Raw genomic sequence first — 16,525 nt, 5'->3', positions numbered from 1 at the left:
TCCCTGGGCACACTGAGTCAACAACCTCTTTTCCTTTCTATTCTCTCTAACGCTACCATTGCCACAAGATCTATTCTCCACAAAGAGTCCTTGTGTAAAGCTTAATTCCAAATGCCAACACTTAGAGTGGTAGTTTTTGGTTTTCTTTTCTTTCTTTTTTTTCTTGTGTGTGTGATAAGTCACTTTTTAAAGCAGTCCTTAATTTTTGTTCTGGTATAACTTGGGTGATAAAAATCAGGAGAAAGAAAGAAAGGTCAAGGTGGGAATGGTGTAGTATCTGGGGCATCTGGCTGGCATTCTGATGCCCCTCTGGAGGTCCTTCATGTCTGGGGTGGACATGAGCTCCCATCTTCCATGGGGGCTACTGTGATACAGGCCTTATCGGAGAAGTACCAAACTCACATTCCAGAGAGGCCAGGCCAGGCACTTATCTGAGCTCAGTGAGCTGTGTGGAGCCTATAGTGAACCTGAGAGCAGAGGCGTCTGCTATGGCCCCTGCTCAGTTCAGGTCAAGGCTCTAGTGCTCTTGGGGGTGCCAGACCTGGAGTTAATGTATTGAGAGATTCCAGACTTTTATGTAAAAACCTGATTTCAAAATACTCTATGGCACCAACAAAACATATCTGTGAGCCACTTCTTGATTTTTGCCTTTATTCATAAGGACAGTTTTGGCTCCTGAGCCTACAGTAATCCAGTCCGATGTGGCTGTGGTGCCCCGCCCACCCCTCCCCCCACCCCATGGTGACAAAGGATTGTGAAAATGAAGCCATCCCAGCCCGAAGAGCTGGGGCACTAACGCTTGTGGGCCGTGGCCAAGGGATTGGGTGAAATGGGAGAGGTCAATCTATTTGAAGGGAACCTTAAGAACTGTATTCATTCCACACACCATGCCTGGTGAATGTGGCAGACAGTAGCTGTCCTCTGGGGGTACCACTGCTAAGGCTTGTCAACCCTGCATGGGTCTAAATTAGGGGAGGGTCTCAAAAAATTGACTTTAGAAGTGAGGAAGGAATCAGCCCAGGGCTGTGGTTTTAAGACTGCCCTGCTCAGACAGATCACAGTCCCAAGCACCATTTGTGGCCCCTTCTTGGGGGGCTCTTCTGGAACCTATTTATGTATTTGACCTGTTCTTCCTCTTGAGCTAACACATTCCATATGTTAAACTACCTGTGATGTAAAGTAAATTAGGAAAAGGGGGAAAAAAAACCCCACCTCTTTGAAGCTATTGGGAATTGGGGAAGAGTAGGACTCTTAATTCCCATAGTTAAGGGTTTGATGATACTACTAATACACACATTAGTTCTCACAAATCACTTGAACATACCTTGTTTCAGTATTTCTCAAAGTCCTTGGACATGACTTACAGTAGGAAATGCAATTGACATTGTTATCTGTTTGGCACATTGAGCCATATGAAATAGACAATATACTACCCTCTTGACCTATAAAATGGCCATTTTATATGGTTCAATGTAAAAATAATGAAAACAAAAGTCCTAGGCAGAAATATTTGCCCTAGTGTTTTGTAATACTTATTAATTTATTATTTTAAATGCTCATTGCAGTACACTGAAGTCATTTCATTATCGTTACCACTAATGGGTCACAACAAACTGCTTTATTTAATCTTCACAAAAACTTTTAAGGCAGGAATCATCATTCCCCCATCCCCTTAAAGGCAACCAGATGTTTATCCCAGCGATGAGGTTATTATTCCAGGAGCTCCTGTTAACTATCCACTGACCACTTACTCTATGCTTTAGCCTTCATCTCATTTAATCTGTATTAAGATCCCAACATGGGATGGGTACCAACAATGAGGAATATGATGGAATTTGGAGAAGCCCAATACTTGTTTCCAGCCACAGGGATACAAAGAGGCTGATTCCAGATTTGAAAATTTTCTGTAACAGCAAAGCCCAACCTATTTTCACGGCTTTGGAGCTGAGACCTCGACCCATACCTTGATCATGGGCTTTGTCCCGCTCCTGTTCTAACTACCCCCACCCCCACCATGGGTTATCCACAGAAGGGTGTGTGTGTGTTTGTGTGTGTGTGTGTGTGTGTGTACGCGCTTCGCTGGCTGGCTGGCTGGCTTGCTTAGTTGCTGAAACTTTCTGCCTGGCTCTGCTTTTTCCCAGGCTTTTGCACAGGCGGTGGGGTGGGCTTTATCCTCGGGACCATCCCCCTCCCCCAGCCCAGACCGCAGCTGGAAGTCTTCACTGATCTTCATCTCGCCTCCCTGCCCCCTTCGGGGACCGGGAAGCCGACTGTCTCCCTCGGTCTTTTCCAGATGTCCGTCTGCCAAAGATCCCTCTAGTATAGAGGATGATGAATGAGGACCGGGGAGCCGGCCTGGTGGGAAAGTGTCGTCGCCTTGAAAAGAGAGGGAAAGGGAAAGGAAGTCGGGGGGAGGGGAAGGGTTGGAGCCGAGCGGCGGGGAAGCGAGTCTGGACACCGGGGACCCAAGTCTCCTCTGCGCAGCCCGTAAATTTGCCTCCTTCAGGAAGGCGTGGGGGAAGTGGTCCAATCCCTGCATTCCATTGGAATTTGGGCTGTATTCTATCATTTACTGCAACATGCCCAATCCGCTCAGGGACTACCCTAATGTTTGCTTCCAGCCCTTCCAGTGCCAGATTCCCAGTGCTGCTCCCATTCCGCCGCGGGACTGCGCTCGGGTCCCCTCCCAGGCTTCCTCTCCTCAGGTCCCTCCCAATTCTACCATTCTCTGGTCTGGGGGGCGGAGTCGTACCGCCTCTCCTGTTCCTTTAAGAGGCTTCGGCTCCTCCCCTTTCGGAGTCGCGGTCTGACGCTGGATGACAGCAGCGAGTTCGGTATGTCTATGCAAATAAGAGCTCCCTGTGGGCCAATGGAAAGCGGAGGTGCCGGAACCGCGGACCAATGCGGAGGGGGCGCAGGGGCTCACCATATAAGGAACGGCCTCGCCATAAAAGGAAACATTGTATCTCTTTATATGGGGGGAAGGGTCGGGGGATCCCTCCGCCGCCAGCGCGTGGTCCCGGCCCCCTCCACCCGCCGTCTCGGCCGCGGCCAGCAGCCCCTGCCCCCCGGGGGACGCTGACGGCCGCCGGGCGCGCCGCCCTAGCATACGGACAGGGGGCGCTCCGCGCGGCCTGGGGCAACCCGGGCCACAGGGGCAAGAAAGTGAGGGCCCAGGTCGGCCCGGGCGTGCAGGGGCCCCGGGTTCGCAGCGGCGACGGCGGCAGCTATAGCGGCTCTAGCAGCAGCGGGAGTGCCGGGTTGAGTCGGGAAGCCGATGGCGGCGGCGGCGGCGGCAGCGGCTCCGATTCCTCGCTGACTGCCCGTTCGCCCTCCTGCATTGAGCGCCATGTTACCGAGCCAAGCTGGGGCCGCCGCGGCGCTGGGCCGGGGCTCGGCCCTGGGAGGCAGCCTGAACCGGACCCCGACGGGGCGGCCGGGAGGTGGCGGCGGCGGCGGGACTCGCGGGGCTAACGGGGGCCGGGTTCCCGGGAACGGCGCGGGGCTCGGGCCGGGCCGCCTCGAGCGGGAGGCTGCAGTGGCAGCGACAACCACCCCGGCGCCCACCGCGGGGGCCCTAGTCTACAGCGGCAGCGAGGGCGACTCGGAGTCGGGCGAGGAGGAGGAGCTGGGCGCGGAGCGGCGCGGCCTCAAGCGGAGCCTGAGCGAGATGGAGCTCGTCGGTGGGCCCGATGCGGCGGCGGCGGCCACCGGAGGCTATGGGCCGGTGAGTGGCGCGGTGAGCGGGGCCAAGCCGGGTAAGAAGACTCGGGGCCGCGTGAAGATCAAGATGGAGTTCATCGACAACAAACTGCGGCGCTACACGACCTTCAGCAAGAGGAAGACAGGCATCATGAAAAAGGTACTGGGCCCGGAGGCTGGCCGGCCACGGGGGACCGGGAGGGTGGGGACACGCAAGGGGAGCCTGAGAGGAAGGCAGAGCCGAGGCGGAGGTGAGAGGCTGCGAGTCCGCAGGAGGTGTGTGGGAGGGAAGGCTGTTACCCCGGGAGGTTGAAAGGGGAGGGGCCGCCGGGGAAATGTGGGGAGAGGGGAGATGCCGGGAACGTCCAGAGAAGACGGGAAAGGTGCCGAGGTGGGAGTGACGGGCGCGAGAGAGGAACAGGGCCCTTGTGGAGTGAAGGGGTGAAGAGTGGTAATGGGAGGCTGCTCGGGAGGTGGTTAATGAGACGCGGGGTTCACTAGATCCAGTGCCTTCTGGTGTTCCGGGGAGGGTGCCGGAAAAGCAGGGAGCTGAGGGGAAGGTATGGAGTTCAAGAGGCTAGAGCTCTGTAAAAACAATGAGCCAGCATGTGTGGGAGGAAGGTGGGCACCACAAGAGTAGTGCTGGCTGGAAGGACAAGCAGGGCTGATGACCCAATGGGGCTCAAGAGCCCTAGGTGAGGGAGCAGGGCAGGACAACTGATGCTGCCTTGATCAGCAGGGACTGAGTCCCACGATGGCCGTGTGTCTTCCCTTGCATCCACTGGACACCGGTGCACTCCCTGCAGGACAACCTTCAGGACCATCTGCCTTTGGGACAAGTGGGATTTCCAGCCCTAGAGAGAATCTGTGCATGGAATTTGGGGGAAGGCAGGGAGGTTTGCAGAGGTACCTAGAAATTGTTCCTCTTCTAGACAGCTATCCAGTGAAAAGGGGTGAGGAAAGAGTGTCTTGAGGTGTAGGAGATATGGGAAAGGATGGAAGCAGATGAACTGGGAAACAAGAAGCTAGAACCCTGGGGACATGGGCTGGTGTTTATTTCTGTCCCATATAAAAACCAGAGCTGCTTCCAAGGTGGGTTGTGGAACTTTTTTGGGAGTAAGGAGGCCATCTCTGAGGCCATTCTTGAAGGTCTGCTCCCTGTGCTCGTGGCAGGGTAGTAGCTGCTAATCTAGCCCCATCTCCCATTACTCCAAACCCTGTTGCATCAAGACAAAGAAAGAAAAAAGCTGGTAGCACAGTATTATAGGGCATAAGGTTAGGAGCTGTGCAGTTTCTGGGAAGAAACATGGGACAGTTTAGAACTTATGTGACCCCCCTCCCCATCCCTAATGTCTTCTGGGACTTCCAGTGAGATAGCAGCTTTATTCTGTCTGTTTCCTATGACAGCGAAGAGTGGGTGGGTGGGAGCCCTCTCTCTGACGCTCCTGGCACCAAGCTGTATTCAGGAGGGGCTACCTGGGGCCCTCTGTGTCCCCTGAGGTTATAAATTCTGTCACTAGGGGGCTGTGACTGCTTGCTTGGGCTATCTGCAGGTCAGTGGCTGCTCTTCAAAGGAGGAGCATGGGTAGTTTTTCTGCTCTCCAGCTCTCTTTCAGATATTTTGATAGGACCCTCCCCCAGCCCCAGTCACTGGAGAGGAAGGTCACTGGAGGTGGGGTGGGATGGGGCAGGGGCTTGAGATCGCTGTGTATTCCCTACTTCCCAAGGAAGGTAGAGAGAAAAAGTTTGGCTGACTTACCCATCTCCCCTCCCCCAGGCCTATGAGCTGTCCACGCTGACAGGGACACAGGTGCTGTTGCTGGTGGCCAGTGAAACAGGCCATGTGTATACCTTTGCCACCCGCAAACTGCAGCCCATGATCACCAGTGAGACTGGCAAGGCACTGATTCAGACCTGCCTCAACTCGCCAGACTCTCCACCCCGCTCAGACCCCACCACAGACCAGAGAATGAGTGCCACGGGCTTTGAAGAAACAGACCTCACCTACCAGGTGTCGGAGTCCGACAGCAGTGGGGAGACCAAGGTGTGTTTGGGTCGCCTATCTGAGGGGAAAGAAAAGGAGGGACTTCACGGGCAGAGAGGGGTGGGGGTGGGTGCCTCTCTCTCTCCCTCACTCAAGATAGGTGCCCACTGACGTGGAACGGAGCCGGGTTAGTACCCCTCATCCTAGGGGACAGGTGTCCATCCTCGCCATCCTGACAGGAGGCCGGCCCCCTAGATAAGCGGGCGGCCTCCGTGCCCTTATAAGGCCGGCTCCGGCTCCAGGCCGGCCTCCCGCCTGCAGCCCGCCCGCCTGGCAGGGCCCTCGCATTCCTCCCGCCAGCTGTCTCCCTGCTGGGGGCGGGGGCGTAGCTTAGCCCTGCCCTCGCGGCAGGCTGGGTTGCCAGGGAGTAGGAAGGAAGCACCAGTGGGCTCCAGGGTCCTGGGAACCCAGCACTGTCGGCAGGCGGGCTGGTTGACTGGGCTGGAGACTACCTAACTAGCCAGCCGCCTACCTCTTCAGGATGTCCGGGCCTGGACACGTTTAGGGAGTGTATTCGCGGCTGCTAGGGATGCCGGCCCTAGTTACGCCTCCCCCTTCCTTTTCCCGGTAAGGAGAGGGGGCAGGGCTTCCTCCGTTGCCTCTCTCGGGAGCTCCTCCTTCCGGGTGGCCCTTCACTAACTGGCCAATCAGAAGAAGCAGCACTGTTTGCCTTAGCAACGCCTTCACCAATCAGGGGCTTTGAGCTCAGCTGCCTAGCAAACATCCCGCGTTGACCCACCCCCAGTATTTGAACCCCCTCAGTTCTCTGGGCTTGGTTTTCAGATCGTGGCTTCCTCCTTCCCCTTCTAAGAACAAAGGCTCGCGGAGGGGAGAGTTAGGGCTCCAGGTTCCCCCTTCTTATAGGCGTGTCATCTGTAGTTGCAAACTCTTTAAGCAGTAGGGCTCATTTATTCCCAGGGAATTTTGCTGGAGGAATAAATTCCTTTGGTAGTCTAAATCTTAAGTATTTGGCATGAGTGCTTAATTGCCCGACACCCAAGATCTCTCTTAAACCCTAAGTTCCCTGAAAAACTCTCGTCTCTATCTCAGACGGCTGGCAAATCAGAACCGGAAGGACATTTTTAAAGAGGACATAGTAGCCCAGCCCCCTCGTGTTTACACACCAGGAGAACTGAGGCTCAGAAAGAAGAAATGATTTTCCCAGGATCACATAGATGGTCATTGCCAGAGCTGGGAATGGACCCCCGTGCTTGATTCCGCAGCCAGAGTGATTACCATAGTCCATTGGGGCAGAGGATTCTGGGACTTATGATGATGACATCACCGACATCATAAGCACAGCAAATACTTATTGCTCCTTTTAGGTGTTAGGAACTTTATTTATGTCACTTATTAGTCTTCGTCACGCCTATGGGCTAAGTGTTCTTTTACGGACAGGAAACTGAAGCTCAGCAACTCAGTAACTTGCCCAGGGGTCAGACAGCAGGTAAATGGCAGAGCTGGGGTTTGAACCCAAGCACACTGATTCCAATCTTGGGCCAGCACTCCACACAAAGCTTCTGCAGGGGCAGGGTCTGGCAGAGGCTCACGGCTGTATCTTTACTCTGGGTGTAGGACACACTGAAACAGGCGTTCACGGTCACCAACCTGCCGGGTACCACCTCCACCATCCAAACAGCACCCAGCACCTCTACCACCATGCAAGTCAGCAGCGGCCCCTCCTTCCCCATCACGAACTACCTGGCACCAGTGTCTGCTAGCGTCAGCCCCAGCGCTGTCAGCAGTGCCAATGGGACTGTGCTGAAGAGTACAGGCAGCGGCCCCGTCTCCTCTGGGGGCCTCATGCAGCTGCCTACCAGCTTCACCCTCATGCCTGGTGAGTCACAAGGGGCAAACTGAGCATGCCAAGAGTGGGCTGAGGGCTGGCACAAGGGGGACCTCTTTCCTTGCTCAGAAGGAGGGTGGACAGCCAGAGCTCTAGGGAAGCCTCTTACCTCCCACTGGCAGGCATGCCCTTCCTCCTGGGACCCCTGCTCTCCTTGTCAGTAAGTTTCAACCATACCCTCTGGCCTTGTCTAGCCAGCCCAGCTCTGTGCCTCCACTGCCAGAGGGACAGTAAACATTCCACCACCTCCCTACCTTGAGTGGGGCATGTTCTCGTTGGTTCAGTGCTAGCTCCTCTATCACCCAAGGATGCAGAAGCAAGTCCTGGGGTGGGAGGAGGGGGGAGGGGCAAGAACAGAGTGCAGAAACCCCTGGAGACAAGATTCAGGACATGAAAGGCCTCATTAGCTCCCGGGAAAGATAGCTATGGGAGTCGGAGAGCGGTGTGCCAGACCCTGGGGCTGGGGGTGTTCATGGGTGCTTGGTGCAGATGGTGACCGGGTAGGACAGAGCATGAGTAAGTCTCTGTGTCTCCTAGGTGGGGCAGTGGCCCAGCAGGTCCCAGTGCAGGCCATTCAGGTGCACCAGGCCCCGCAGCAAGCGTCTCCCTCTCGCGACAGCAGCACAGACCTCACCCAGACCTCCTCCAGCGGGACAGGTATAGCTCGAAGCTCTCTCCTCCCTGCCCCACCTCCTTCATGAGGTCTAGCCACAGGGGCCCAGCAGTACCCCTTCTATAACTAAGGTCAGACAGTTTCTTTTCTTTTTTTTTTTTTTTAAAGATTTTATTTATTTATTTGACAGAGAGAGATCACAAGTAGGCAGAGAGGCAGGCAGAGAGAGAGAGAGAGAGGGAAGCAGGCTCCTTGCTGAGCAGAGAGCCCGATGCGGGACTCAATCCCAGGACCCTGAGATCATGACCTGAGCCGAAGGCAGCGGCTTAACCCACTGAGCCACCCAGGTGCCCCGGTCAGACAGTTTCTTAAGATGGGCATGGAGGCTTTTGGCTCAACCGTTACCCTAATCCTTATGGGAAGGTCAGGTGAGGATGGCAGGGTTTGGAACCCTGTGTTGTATTAGGGCTGTGGATTTCGGGAGGAAATGAGGGACCATTGGAGCCACTCTTCTCATTCAGATGAGAAGCTGGGGGCCCAGAAAGAAGTTACTTGCCCAAGGACACGTGTTTGCTTAATTACCAGGAATGATTTATAGAGCAGTTGTCTCCTTGTGGAAGGGCATCCTAAGTTTTGAGTAGCCATAATTCCCCTCGGTGTCTCTAGTCATTGCAGAAATGATGAAACGCTTTCAAACTAAAATTACCTTTTTTTTTTTTTGAAGATTTTATTTATTTGACAGACAGAGATCACAAGTAGGCAGAGAGGCGGGCAGAGAGAGAGGGGGAAGCAGGCTCCCCACTGAGCAGAGAGCCCGATGCGGGGCTCGATTCCAGGACCCTGAGATCATGACCTGAGCCGAAGGCAGAGGCTTAACCCACTGAGCCACCCAGGTGCCCCAAAATAAAACTACTTTTAAGTTTTTGCCCTTAACAACCTTGTTATATGTGATGTGGTCTATGGACAGAAGACCAGCATCACGTGGGAACTTGATAGAAACATATACCATTTTTTTTTTAAGATTTTATTTATTTATTTGACAGAGACCACAAGTAGGCAGAGAGGCCTGCAGAGAGAGAGGAAGGGAAGCAGGCTCCCCGTTGAGCAGAGAGCCCAATGCGGTGCTCGATCCCAGGACCCTGAGATGACCAGAGCCGAAGGCAGAGGCTTAACCCACTGAGCCACCCAGGTGCCCCAGAAACGTAAACTCTTAAGCCTTACCCAAACCTGCAGAATCAGAATCTGCATTTTAATAAGATCCCAAGTGACCTTATGCACATTAACCTTGGTTGTTTAAAAGATGAGTTTGTTAGCCACACATTTAGGAGGAGGGAGGAAAAATTTTAAAAAAATTAGGGTGATGGAGCCCCCTAAAAGGGGAGTATCTGAAAAAGATAAATAAAAGGGGAGTATCTGAGTTTCCCTAGAATGGATCAGTCATTGCAATCCTTGTTTCTCCCAGGGCCTTATGGTCTTGGAATGAAGAATTCAGCAGATAGACAATTGAATGGTATAACATGATGGGGTATAATTAAAGGTTGGTGCTCCTGTGTTCAAGAAAAAATAAGGCTTTTCTTAGTCGATGACACAGGGACCAGAGGAACGAGTCTTGTCGAGCTGCTGACCTGGGCAATGGCATGAGGAGTCCGGAGCCCTGGAACTCCTGGAGGTGGGATGGGATCTATCAGTAGGGACCAGGGCCATCCTCCCTAACGTGTGTCTGTGTTTGCCAGTGACATTGCCTGCCACCATCATGACGTCATCTGTGCCCACAACTGTGGGCGGCCACATGATGTATCCTAGTCCCCATGCGGTGATGTACGCACCCACCTCGGGCTTGGCTGATGGCAGCCTCACCGTGCTCAATGCCTTCTCCCAGGCGCCATCCACCATGCAGGTGTCCCACAGCCAGGTCCAGGAGCAAGGTGAGTTGTGTGGTGGGGCTCAGGAAAGGAGGACCGTTTCCTCCTTTACACAGGCACACGCTCGAATGGGCCCCCACATGCCCAGCTAGATGGACACACTCACATACACATACACAGACTAAGCTGCCCACACATATCCCTACACATGCACACACGGATGCTTGCACACGTATCCCGACACCCCTGGCTGTCCACTAGGGTACTCCTGTACACTTGAAAATCTGCAGCCACATGCACACATGGACACATTTGGACATTCACCCTTGGGTACTTGTGTCTGAGACTTACCAGGTCACTTGTACAATTATCACCACTTCTCCAGTATCTGGAAGTTTCTCTTGAGCAAGCAGTTTGAGTGTCTCCTGTGGGTTCCCGATGCAGGTGGCGTTCCCCAGGTGTTCCTCACAGCGCCATCTGGGACAGTGCAGATCCCTGTTTCTGCAGTTCAGCTTCACCAGGTAGGTGGGGTGGGGGGCACCCTTCACCTCCCCCCAGCCAGCCAGCCAGCTCTTTATCTTACCTTGGGAGTTCCATTAACCCATTGGTCAAAGCCAAGACCCCCAGCCAGGAGGCCTGTTTTCCCAGTCAGGCCTGGGGTGGACAGGCAGGCAAGCAGTGGGGAGCTTGAGCTGTCTGGTCAGTTCCTGCTCCCTCTTCCTGATGCACCCCTTCCCTCCAGATGGCTGTGATAGGGCAGCAGGCTGGGAGCAGCAGCAACCTCACCGAGTTACAGGTGGTGAACCTGGACGCCGCCCACAGCACCAAGAGTGACTGATCCGCCCTGCCACCCTGGACAGATGGCCCACGGGATGGCACCACTTATTTATTGTTGCCTTTTCACGTTTTCTTTACACACACGTTGACGGGCCGCAGGAGGGAGGCAGGGAGGAGGAGTGGGCAGCCACAGGACTGAGCCCTCTCACTCCAGCCAAAGAATTGGGCCAGCCTGCCCTCCACCCCATCCTCCCTCACCCTCCCCTCCTTCTAGCTCCACCTCCCCTTTTCTGTTGACGGTGGGGCTGTCCTCCCTCCTCAGACTCCCCTCGCCAGCTTGGCTCCATGTTTGCCATGAGTATTAGCTTATTCAATGGGACCGTGCCCCACCTTCCCACACACAGGCCTCTGTGGGACTAGGCACCGTGTTCCCCCTGAGGAAGCAGTTGGGGTCCTCTCCCAGCCTCCCTGCTGACCCCATGTCAGCACTGTGTCTGTCACAGGCTGGGTAAGAAGAGCCCTACCCCTGCCCCTCAGGGAGCCGCCTGGGGAGATGGGGCTTCTTCCCTCACACCACCGCCCCATTGTCCCTGCAGCTTCTGAGAGCCGGGCCTGTGCACAGAGCAGGTTCCCAGGGCCAGCTGCCCTGCCCTGCCTTGCTGATCCCCTCGGAACTCCAGGGATTCCTGGGTTGGAGGGAACCATCAGAGTTCCCTCTCACCCTGTCTCCCGCCCCCTTCCTCCCAGCTGCTTTACTTAAAGTTGATTTTGAACTTTTTATTTGAGGAGACGAAGTGAAAACAAATCTATAAATATATATTTTTAAAATATTTAAACTTTTTTTTATGGCGTTTTTCTCATCCCCCTCCCTGCCCAAGCTCCCCTTCCCTGGGGAGCCCTGGGGCTCCCCGGAACTGGCTGGGCCTCTGGGGACAGAGCCACCCCACGAGCTCGGGGCCCACCAGTGTGTAGGGGAGATTCTGGGATTGCCTGGTCCTGGGTTGTTTCCAGGAGAAAACCAGGGGAGGGGCCCTCAGGCCATGCCCCAACGGGGTGGGGAGGGTGACCCACAGCCCTGGGTCTCTTTTTGCCCTTTAAGGCTGTTGCAAGGGAGAGGGAAGAGGGAGACCAAATGTGGGGGTGGGGGTGGGAGGGTGTCAGGTAGAGGCAACTGACTTCATTTGTGCCACATGCATGGGCATTGCAGCCTTGTGCTCCCCCAGGCCTGCAGCTGCCTGGGGCCCAAGTTGCAGTGAGCAGGGTGGGGTCTGGGAGGGGGTAAGAGGCAGGAATGGGGGTCAGAAGAAACGGGAGCAGCTCTTGGGCTGAGTATAGGGATAGGGGAGCCAGAAAGGGGCAGCTCTCCCAGGGAGTGAGCAGCTACTGTAACTTTTTTAAATTAAGACAAAAAGCCTTGAAGAAAATGACTTTATTTTTCTAAGTGTAACCTCAGTATTTATGTAATTTGTACAGGGGCCGTGCCCTACCCCACTCTGCCCCCTTTGGGGTAGACCTTGAGGATGGGCCAGCATAGGGGGAGGGTCTTTTACCCTGTGTCAGAGCCTACCTTCACCCCCTTTATCCAGAAAGGGAGCTTTTTCAGAACAGGGCAGCAGTTGGGGTGGAGTTTTATTAACCCCCGTGACTGCCTTCAGGAGGAACAATCCTGCTTCTGTGATTAGGTGAAGGGGTGGGGGAAGTTTTTGCGCACAGCCTAGTTATCAAGGGGATGATTTGCCGACGCGTTTGAGAACCCCCCGTAACCTCTAACCCCCATTGCTGTCTTGCCCCGGTTTGGGGTGCCAAGATGGAAGTCACCATTCTGGGCTTTCTCCTGGAGATAGCTGGGGCTTATGGGTGGCTTACAAGGCTGGGGCATGGCAAATCAGGGGTCAGAGAGTGGGGGAGCTTGGGACTCAGGTCTGTAACTGCCCAGCCCCCCTTCTCTGCTCTTGTTTCACTCCACGATCACTCACTCACTCCCCACTCCCCCACCCAGGGGAGGAGACTGATGAATTCCTCCTCTCTTTCCCACAAAAGACAGACCCAGTGAGTGAATCAGGCAAAGTGCTTATCATGTGTGTTGTGTGAGCGTGGCCTTGGGAGAACATGTGTGCGTCAGGGATGAGGTAGCATTTATATGTGCAACAACCCTTGGTGTTTCCCTTCCTTGGTGGCTCTGGAGTGTGTATGTGCGTGCATGAATGTGTGCACGTGCGCGCATGAGTGTGCTTGCGTGCGTGTGCCTGAGTGTGTGTGTGTGTGTGTGTGTATGCGCGAATGTGGAGTATGTCAGTGGTTTCTACTTCCCCTGGGATGTTGACCCAGGAATAGTGGACATGGTCACAGTCCTATGTACAGAGCTTTCTTTTGTATTAAAAAAAAAATACTCTTTCAATAAATGTATCATTTTTGTGCACAGACTGTGGGGTCTTTGCCTCTGTTGTTCCGCATAGGGAGGGAGGGAAATATGAACACGAATCAAACCCCAAAGGTTGCTCTGAGAAGCAAGCCTGTCTGCCTGATGAGAACAGCAAAGCTAAGGGGTGCTTTGGGCTGTGGACGTCACTTAATTGAAGGAATATCCCAGGGAGCTGCAGCCTTTGTCTTTGTGCATGGCTTTGTTAGGTTTTTAGGCCAACTCAGAGATGAGCAATTTTAATTAATAGGAAAAGTGACTCAACCAATTCGAAGCACTGCAGAGGGGTTTGGGAAACTCATGGCCAAGTGACCTAGTGAAAACTCACAGGACAGCTCCAGGGTTGGGAGTGAAGCTTTCAGGGGGACGGGGAAGGCCAACCCACGGGATGCGACGGGGGCTTCCAAGGTGATGGAAAGGGCTGCGTACTTCTGCGGCGAGGAGCAACGTGACTGTGAGCGCGGGCTGTGACTGTGAGCGTGAGCCCCGCCTGAAGGGCGCCCCGCGCGCAGCGGCGCGGCCACTACGCATGCTCCACTCGCGCGCCCTTCCGCCACGCTCGAGTGTGGGCTGCTGGGGCCCCCGTAGAAGCCGGGCCGCGCCCGCCCTGGCCGTGTGACCCGGAAGGGAGCAGCTGAGGAGGCGGGGCCAGGACGGCGGGACCGGCCGCTGGCTCCCAGCGAGGGCCAAACCGGGCGGTGGGAGGTGAGAGGAGAGTCCTGCGGCGACCGGGTCCCTGACGCATCCCCTTCCCCCTCCCTGACCCGCTCTCCTGGGGCTGATGACGAGAGCCAGGGCTTGCTCTCCGAGATTCGCCCGGTTCTGTCAGCCTCCTCGGACCGCGCCCCCCCTCCTCACCCCGCCCCCCCCCAAAGCCGTTCCGCTGCCCTAGTGGCCTCCCGCACCCCTGATGGTCTGCAAGCTTGGGTCTGACCTTGCTACCTGCGTCTACCTGCTGTCTCAACTCCAGGTCCAGACCTCACCTCCACACCTCAGTTTACTGCTTCTATTCTGGGCCCATGATAATATCCCTCTTCTCCCCTCCCTCCCCCAAATTTAGGCCTATCAGTTGTTTTACTTCACCCTGCTCATCATTTTTCTATCGCCACATCACCGATTACTTTCCGGCCTTTCCCCCCCTCCCCCATACTACCCGGACCCCTGCCCCTATCGAGGTCCACATCCCACGTTTCCCTTCAGTTTCACGCCTTTCTTCTGTCATCTTTTGAGCCCCGTATTCCTACTCTCACCACTCCCCAGTTAACCCCATACTGCTACATACCACACGTACCTTTTCCTGATCACCAGCGTAGCCGTCTTCCTATTCCCATTTATCATCTTCCGGCTTAATAACAATTCTTCTGAGGCCTGCCCCTCCCTTCTCCAGCTAAGAATAATATTAGGTTGTGTTTAGGGAGCTCTCACTGTGTGCTAGCAGCTGTTCTAGGTGATCTACCTACATGATCTTACTTAGTTTCTACAATATTACAATACGATCACCATGTTGCAGAGGAGGGAACTGAGGTTCAGAGGTGAAGGGACTTATCCAAAAGTATTCACAGAATAAATGAAAGAGCCAGAATTCAGAGTTATACCTGAGTCTCACCTGTGCTATATTGCCTCTTTAACATCTTCACCATCTCCTGACCTCATTTCCTACCCTTCAGCTCCATGATTACCATCTCCATATCTATGTACCTTAGACCCCTGCCGGACATACAACTTATGTGCCAGGTGGAACCTGGTCTTTTTTTCCCATAATTTTATCTGGCCCCCTTGGCCCCTCTCCTGCTCACAATACCCTGATACACTTTCCCCATCCAACCATCCAGATGTGGGGGCCCACCTCCCACCCTTCTTTTGTCTCTATTCTATCTGATGGCCCACTCCTTTATATCCATATTCCAGCTTTACGCTGTCATTTTTACTCCCTGCCCTGCCTCTCCTCTACCCTCACTTTCCTCATTTGCTCTGGCTTCACTGTCTCCCATGCTGCTGTCCTTCCTGCTCAGCCCTGTTATCTTTCGAAGTCTTGATCTGTATCCCATGGCCACCCTGCTCTTTTGCCCAGACTGTCCTACTTAGCTGTCACTCTTTTTGTGAACTTTTTGTTCTTACCCTGTTTCATAACCTCTTCCATTTCTTAAATCCCTTCATTTCATCCTCTTGCTATTTCCAAGTTATGTATTCCATCCCATTCTGGGTTTTTTCTCTTTGGTCTATAAGTTCCACCAGGCAGCTTACCAGTCACCCTGCACCCGATCTGTGTCTCAAGGTTCTGTCCCTTCCATGTAGTCTTTTCCCTTGCCCTCATTGCCTTAATCTTTCTCCTTGTGTGTCCCAGGAGTTCAGGATGGTGGGGGAACGGCGCACCGGGGACCACATGGTGCCCTTGGGGCCCCGGCTGCAGGCATATCCTGAAGAGCTTATTCGACAGCGGCCTGGGCACGATGGGCATCCTGAATACCTGATCCGATGGAGTGTTCTGAAGTGTGGGGAAGTGGGCAGAGTGGGTGTGGAAGAGGGCAAGACAGAACACATCCTCATGTGGCTGTCAGCCCCCGAAGTCTACGCCAACTGCCCCATGCTGTTAGGTGAGCGGGCACTATCTAAGGGACCTCAGCATGAAGCAGCTGGGGGTTCAGGAAGCTTTCCCCGAGATCCAGGAGGTCTGGATGACACAGCAATGGGAGAGATGGAGGCTGATGTGCGGGCGCTGGTGCGCAGGGCTGCCAGGCAGCTGGCAGAAGGTGGGACCTCGAGCCTCACAGCCGCTGTGCTCCACACCATCCATGTGCTCAGTGCCTATGCCAGCATCGGGCCCCTCACTGGGGTCTTCAGGGAGACGGGAGCCCTGGACCTGCTCATGCACATGTTATGCAACCCTGAGCCTCAGATCCGTCGGAGTGCGGGCAAGATGCTACAGGCTCTGGCAGCCCACGATGCTGGTAAGAGACAGCCAGGGGAAGAAGGAAAGCACTGGAGAGAATGGGGCCACAAGGAGTAAGAACAGAAAGAAGAGGGATTTTCCAACTCTGGAAGAACACCTAATATTTGGTGAATACCAATTCATCCCCCCCCCCAAAAAAAATAGCTTAATAAGCTATTACAGGTGTAGAAATAGAATAAAATAATAGTATCCTGTTTATCTGTCCATTCTCAGTGCAGTGGCAGAAAAGAGAATAAGATAGGTTTATATTTTTAAACAGTCTGTTGAGATTTATTCATTGATTGTGACATCAGTTTGGTGGATTACAACCAA

General features: G+C 54.3%; 2 protein-coding genes across 5 annotated transcripts in view; both read left to right on the top strand.

The window, feature by feature from the left end:
- The first annotated feature begins 3,010 nt into the window (after window positions 1-3,010).
- On the top strand, window positions 3,011-13,267 carry SRF (serum response factor). The gene is made up of 7 exons (XM_047733534.1): window positions 3,011-3,862; window positions 5,480-5,746; window positions 7,322-7,583; window positions 8,130-8,249; window positions 9,939-10,130; window positions 10,512-10,588; window positions 10,810-13,267. Exons 1-7 carry the CDS (start codon window positions 3,350-3,352, stop codon window positions 10,903-10,905), a joined length of 1,527 nt encoding a protein of 508 aa, XP_047589490.1. The 5' UTR covers window positions 3,011-3,349; the 3' UTR covers window positions 10,906-13,267.
- A 598-nt stretch (window positions 13,268-13,865) lies between these two features.
- Window positions 13,866-16,525, top strand: part of CUL9 (cullin 9) — a 38,329-nt gene continuing 35,669 nt past the window's right edge. For 2 of the 4 annotated variants that reach the window (XM_047733509.1, XM_047733508.1), the window contains exon 1: window positions 13,980-16,211. In XM_047733509.1, the coding sequence (XP_047589465.1) occupies window positions 15,446-16,211 (766 nt within the window). In that variant the 5' untranslated portion in view covers window positions 13,980-15,445. The other 2 variants (XM_047733510.1, XM_047733511.1) reach the window with 2 other exon arrangements.

This window comes from Lutra lutra, chromosome 6, assembly GCF_902655055.1.
Source record: "Lutra lutra chromosome 6, mLutLut1.2, whole genome shotgun sequence".
NCBI lineage: Eukaryota > Metazoa > Chordata > Mammalia > Carnivora > Mustelidae > Lutra > Lutra lutra.
This window is presented reverse-complemented; position numbering and strand designations above follow the sequence as displayed.

What these genes read in the sequence shown, in the direction of transcription:
- SRF (XM_047733534.1), top strand. Translation starts at nt 3,350, where the DNA reads ATGTTACCGAGCCAAGCTGGGGCCGCCGCGGCGCTGGGCCGGGGCTCG. An exon ending in CAGCCAGGTCCAGGAGCAAG is followed by an intron (nt 10,131 to 10,511) that starts GTGAGTTGTGTG and finishes TTCCCGATGCAG; the next exon opens with GTGGCGTTCCCCAGGTGTTC. An exon ending in CTGCAGTTCAGCTTCACCAG is followed by an intron (nt 10,589 to 10,809) that starts GTAGGTGGGGTG and finishes CCTTCCCTCCAG; the next exon opens with ATGGCTGTGATAGGGCAGCA.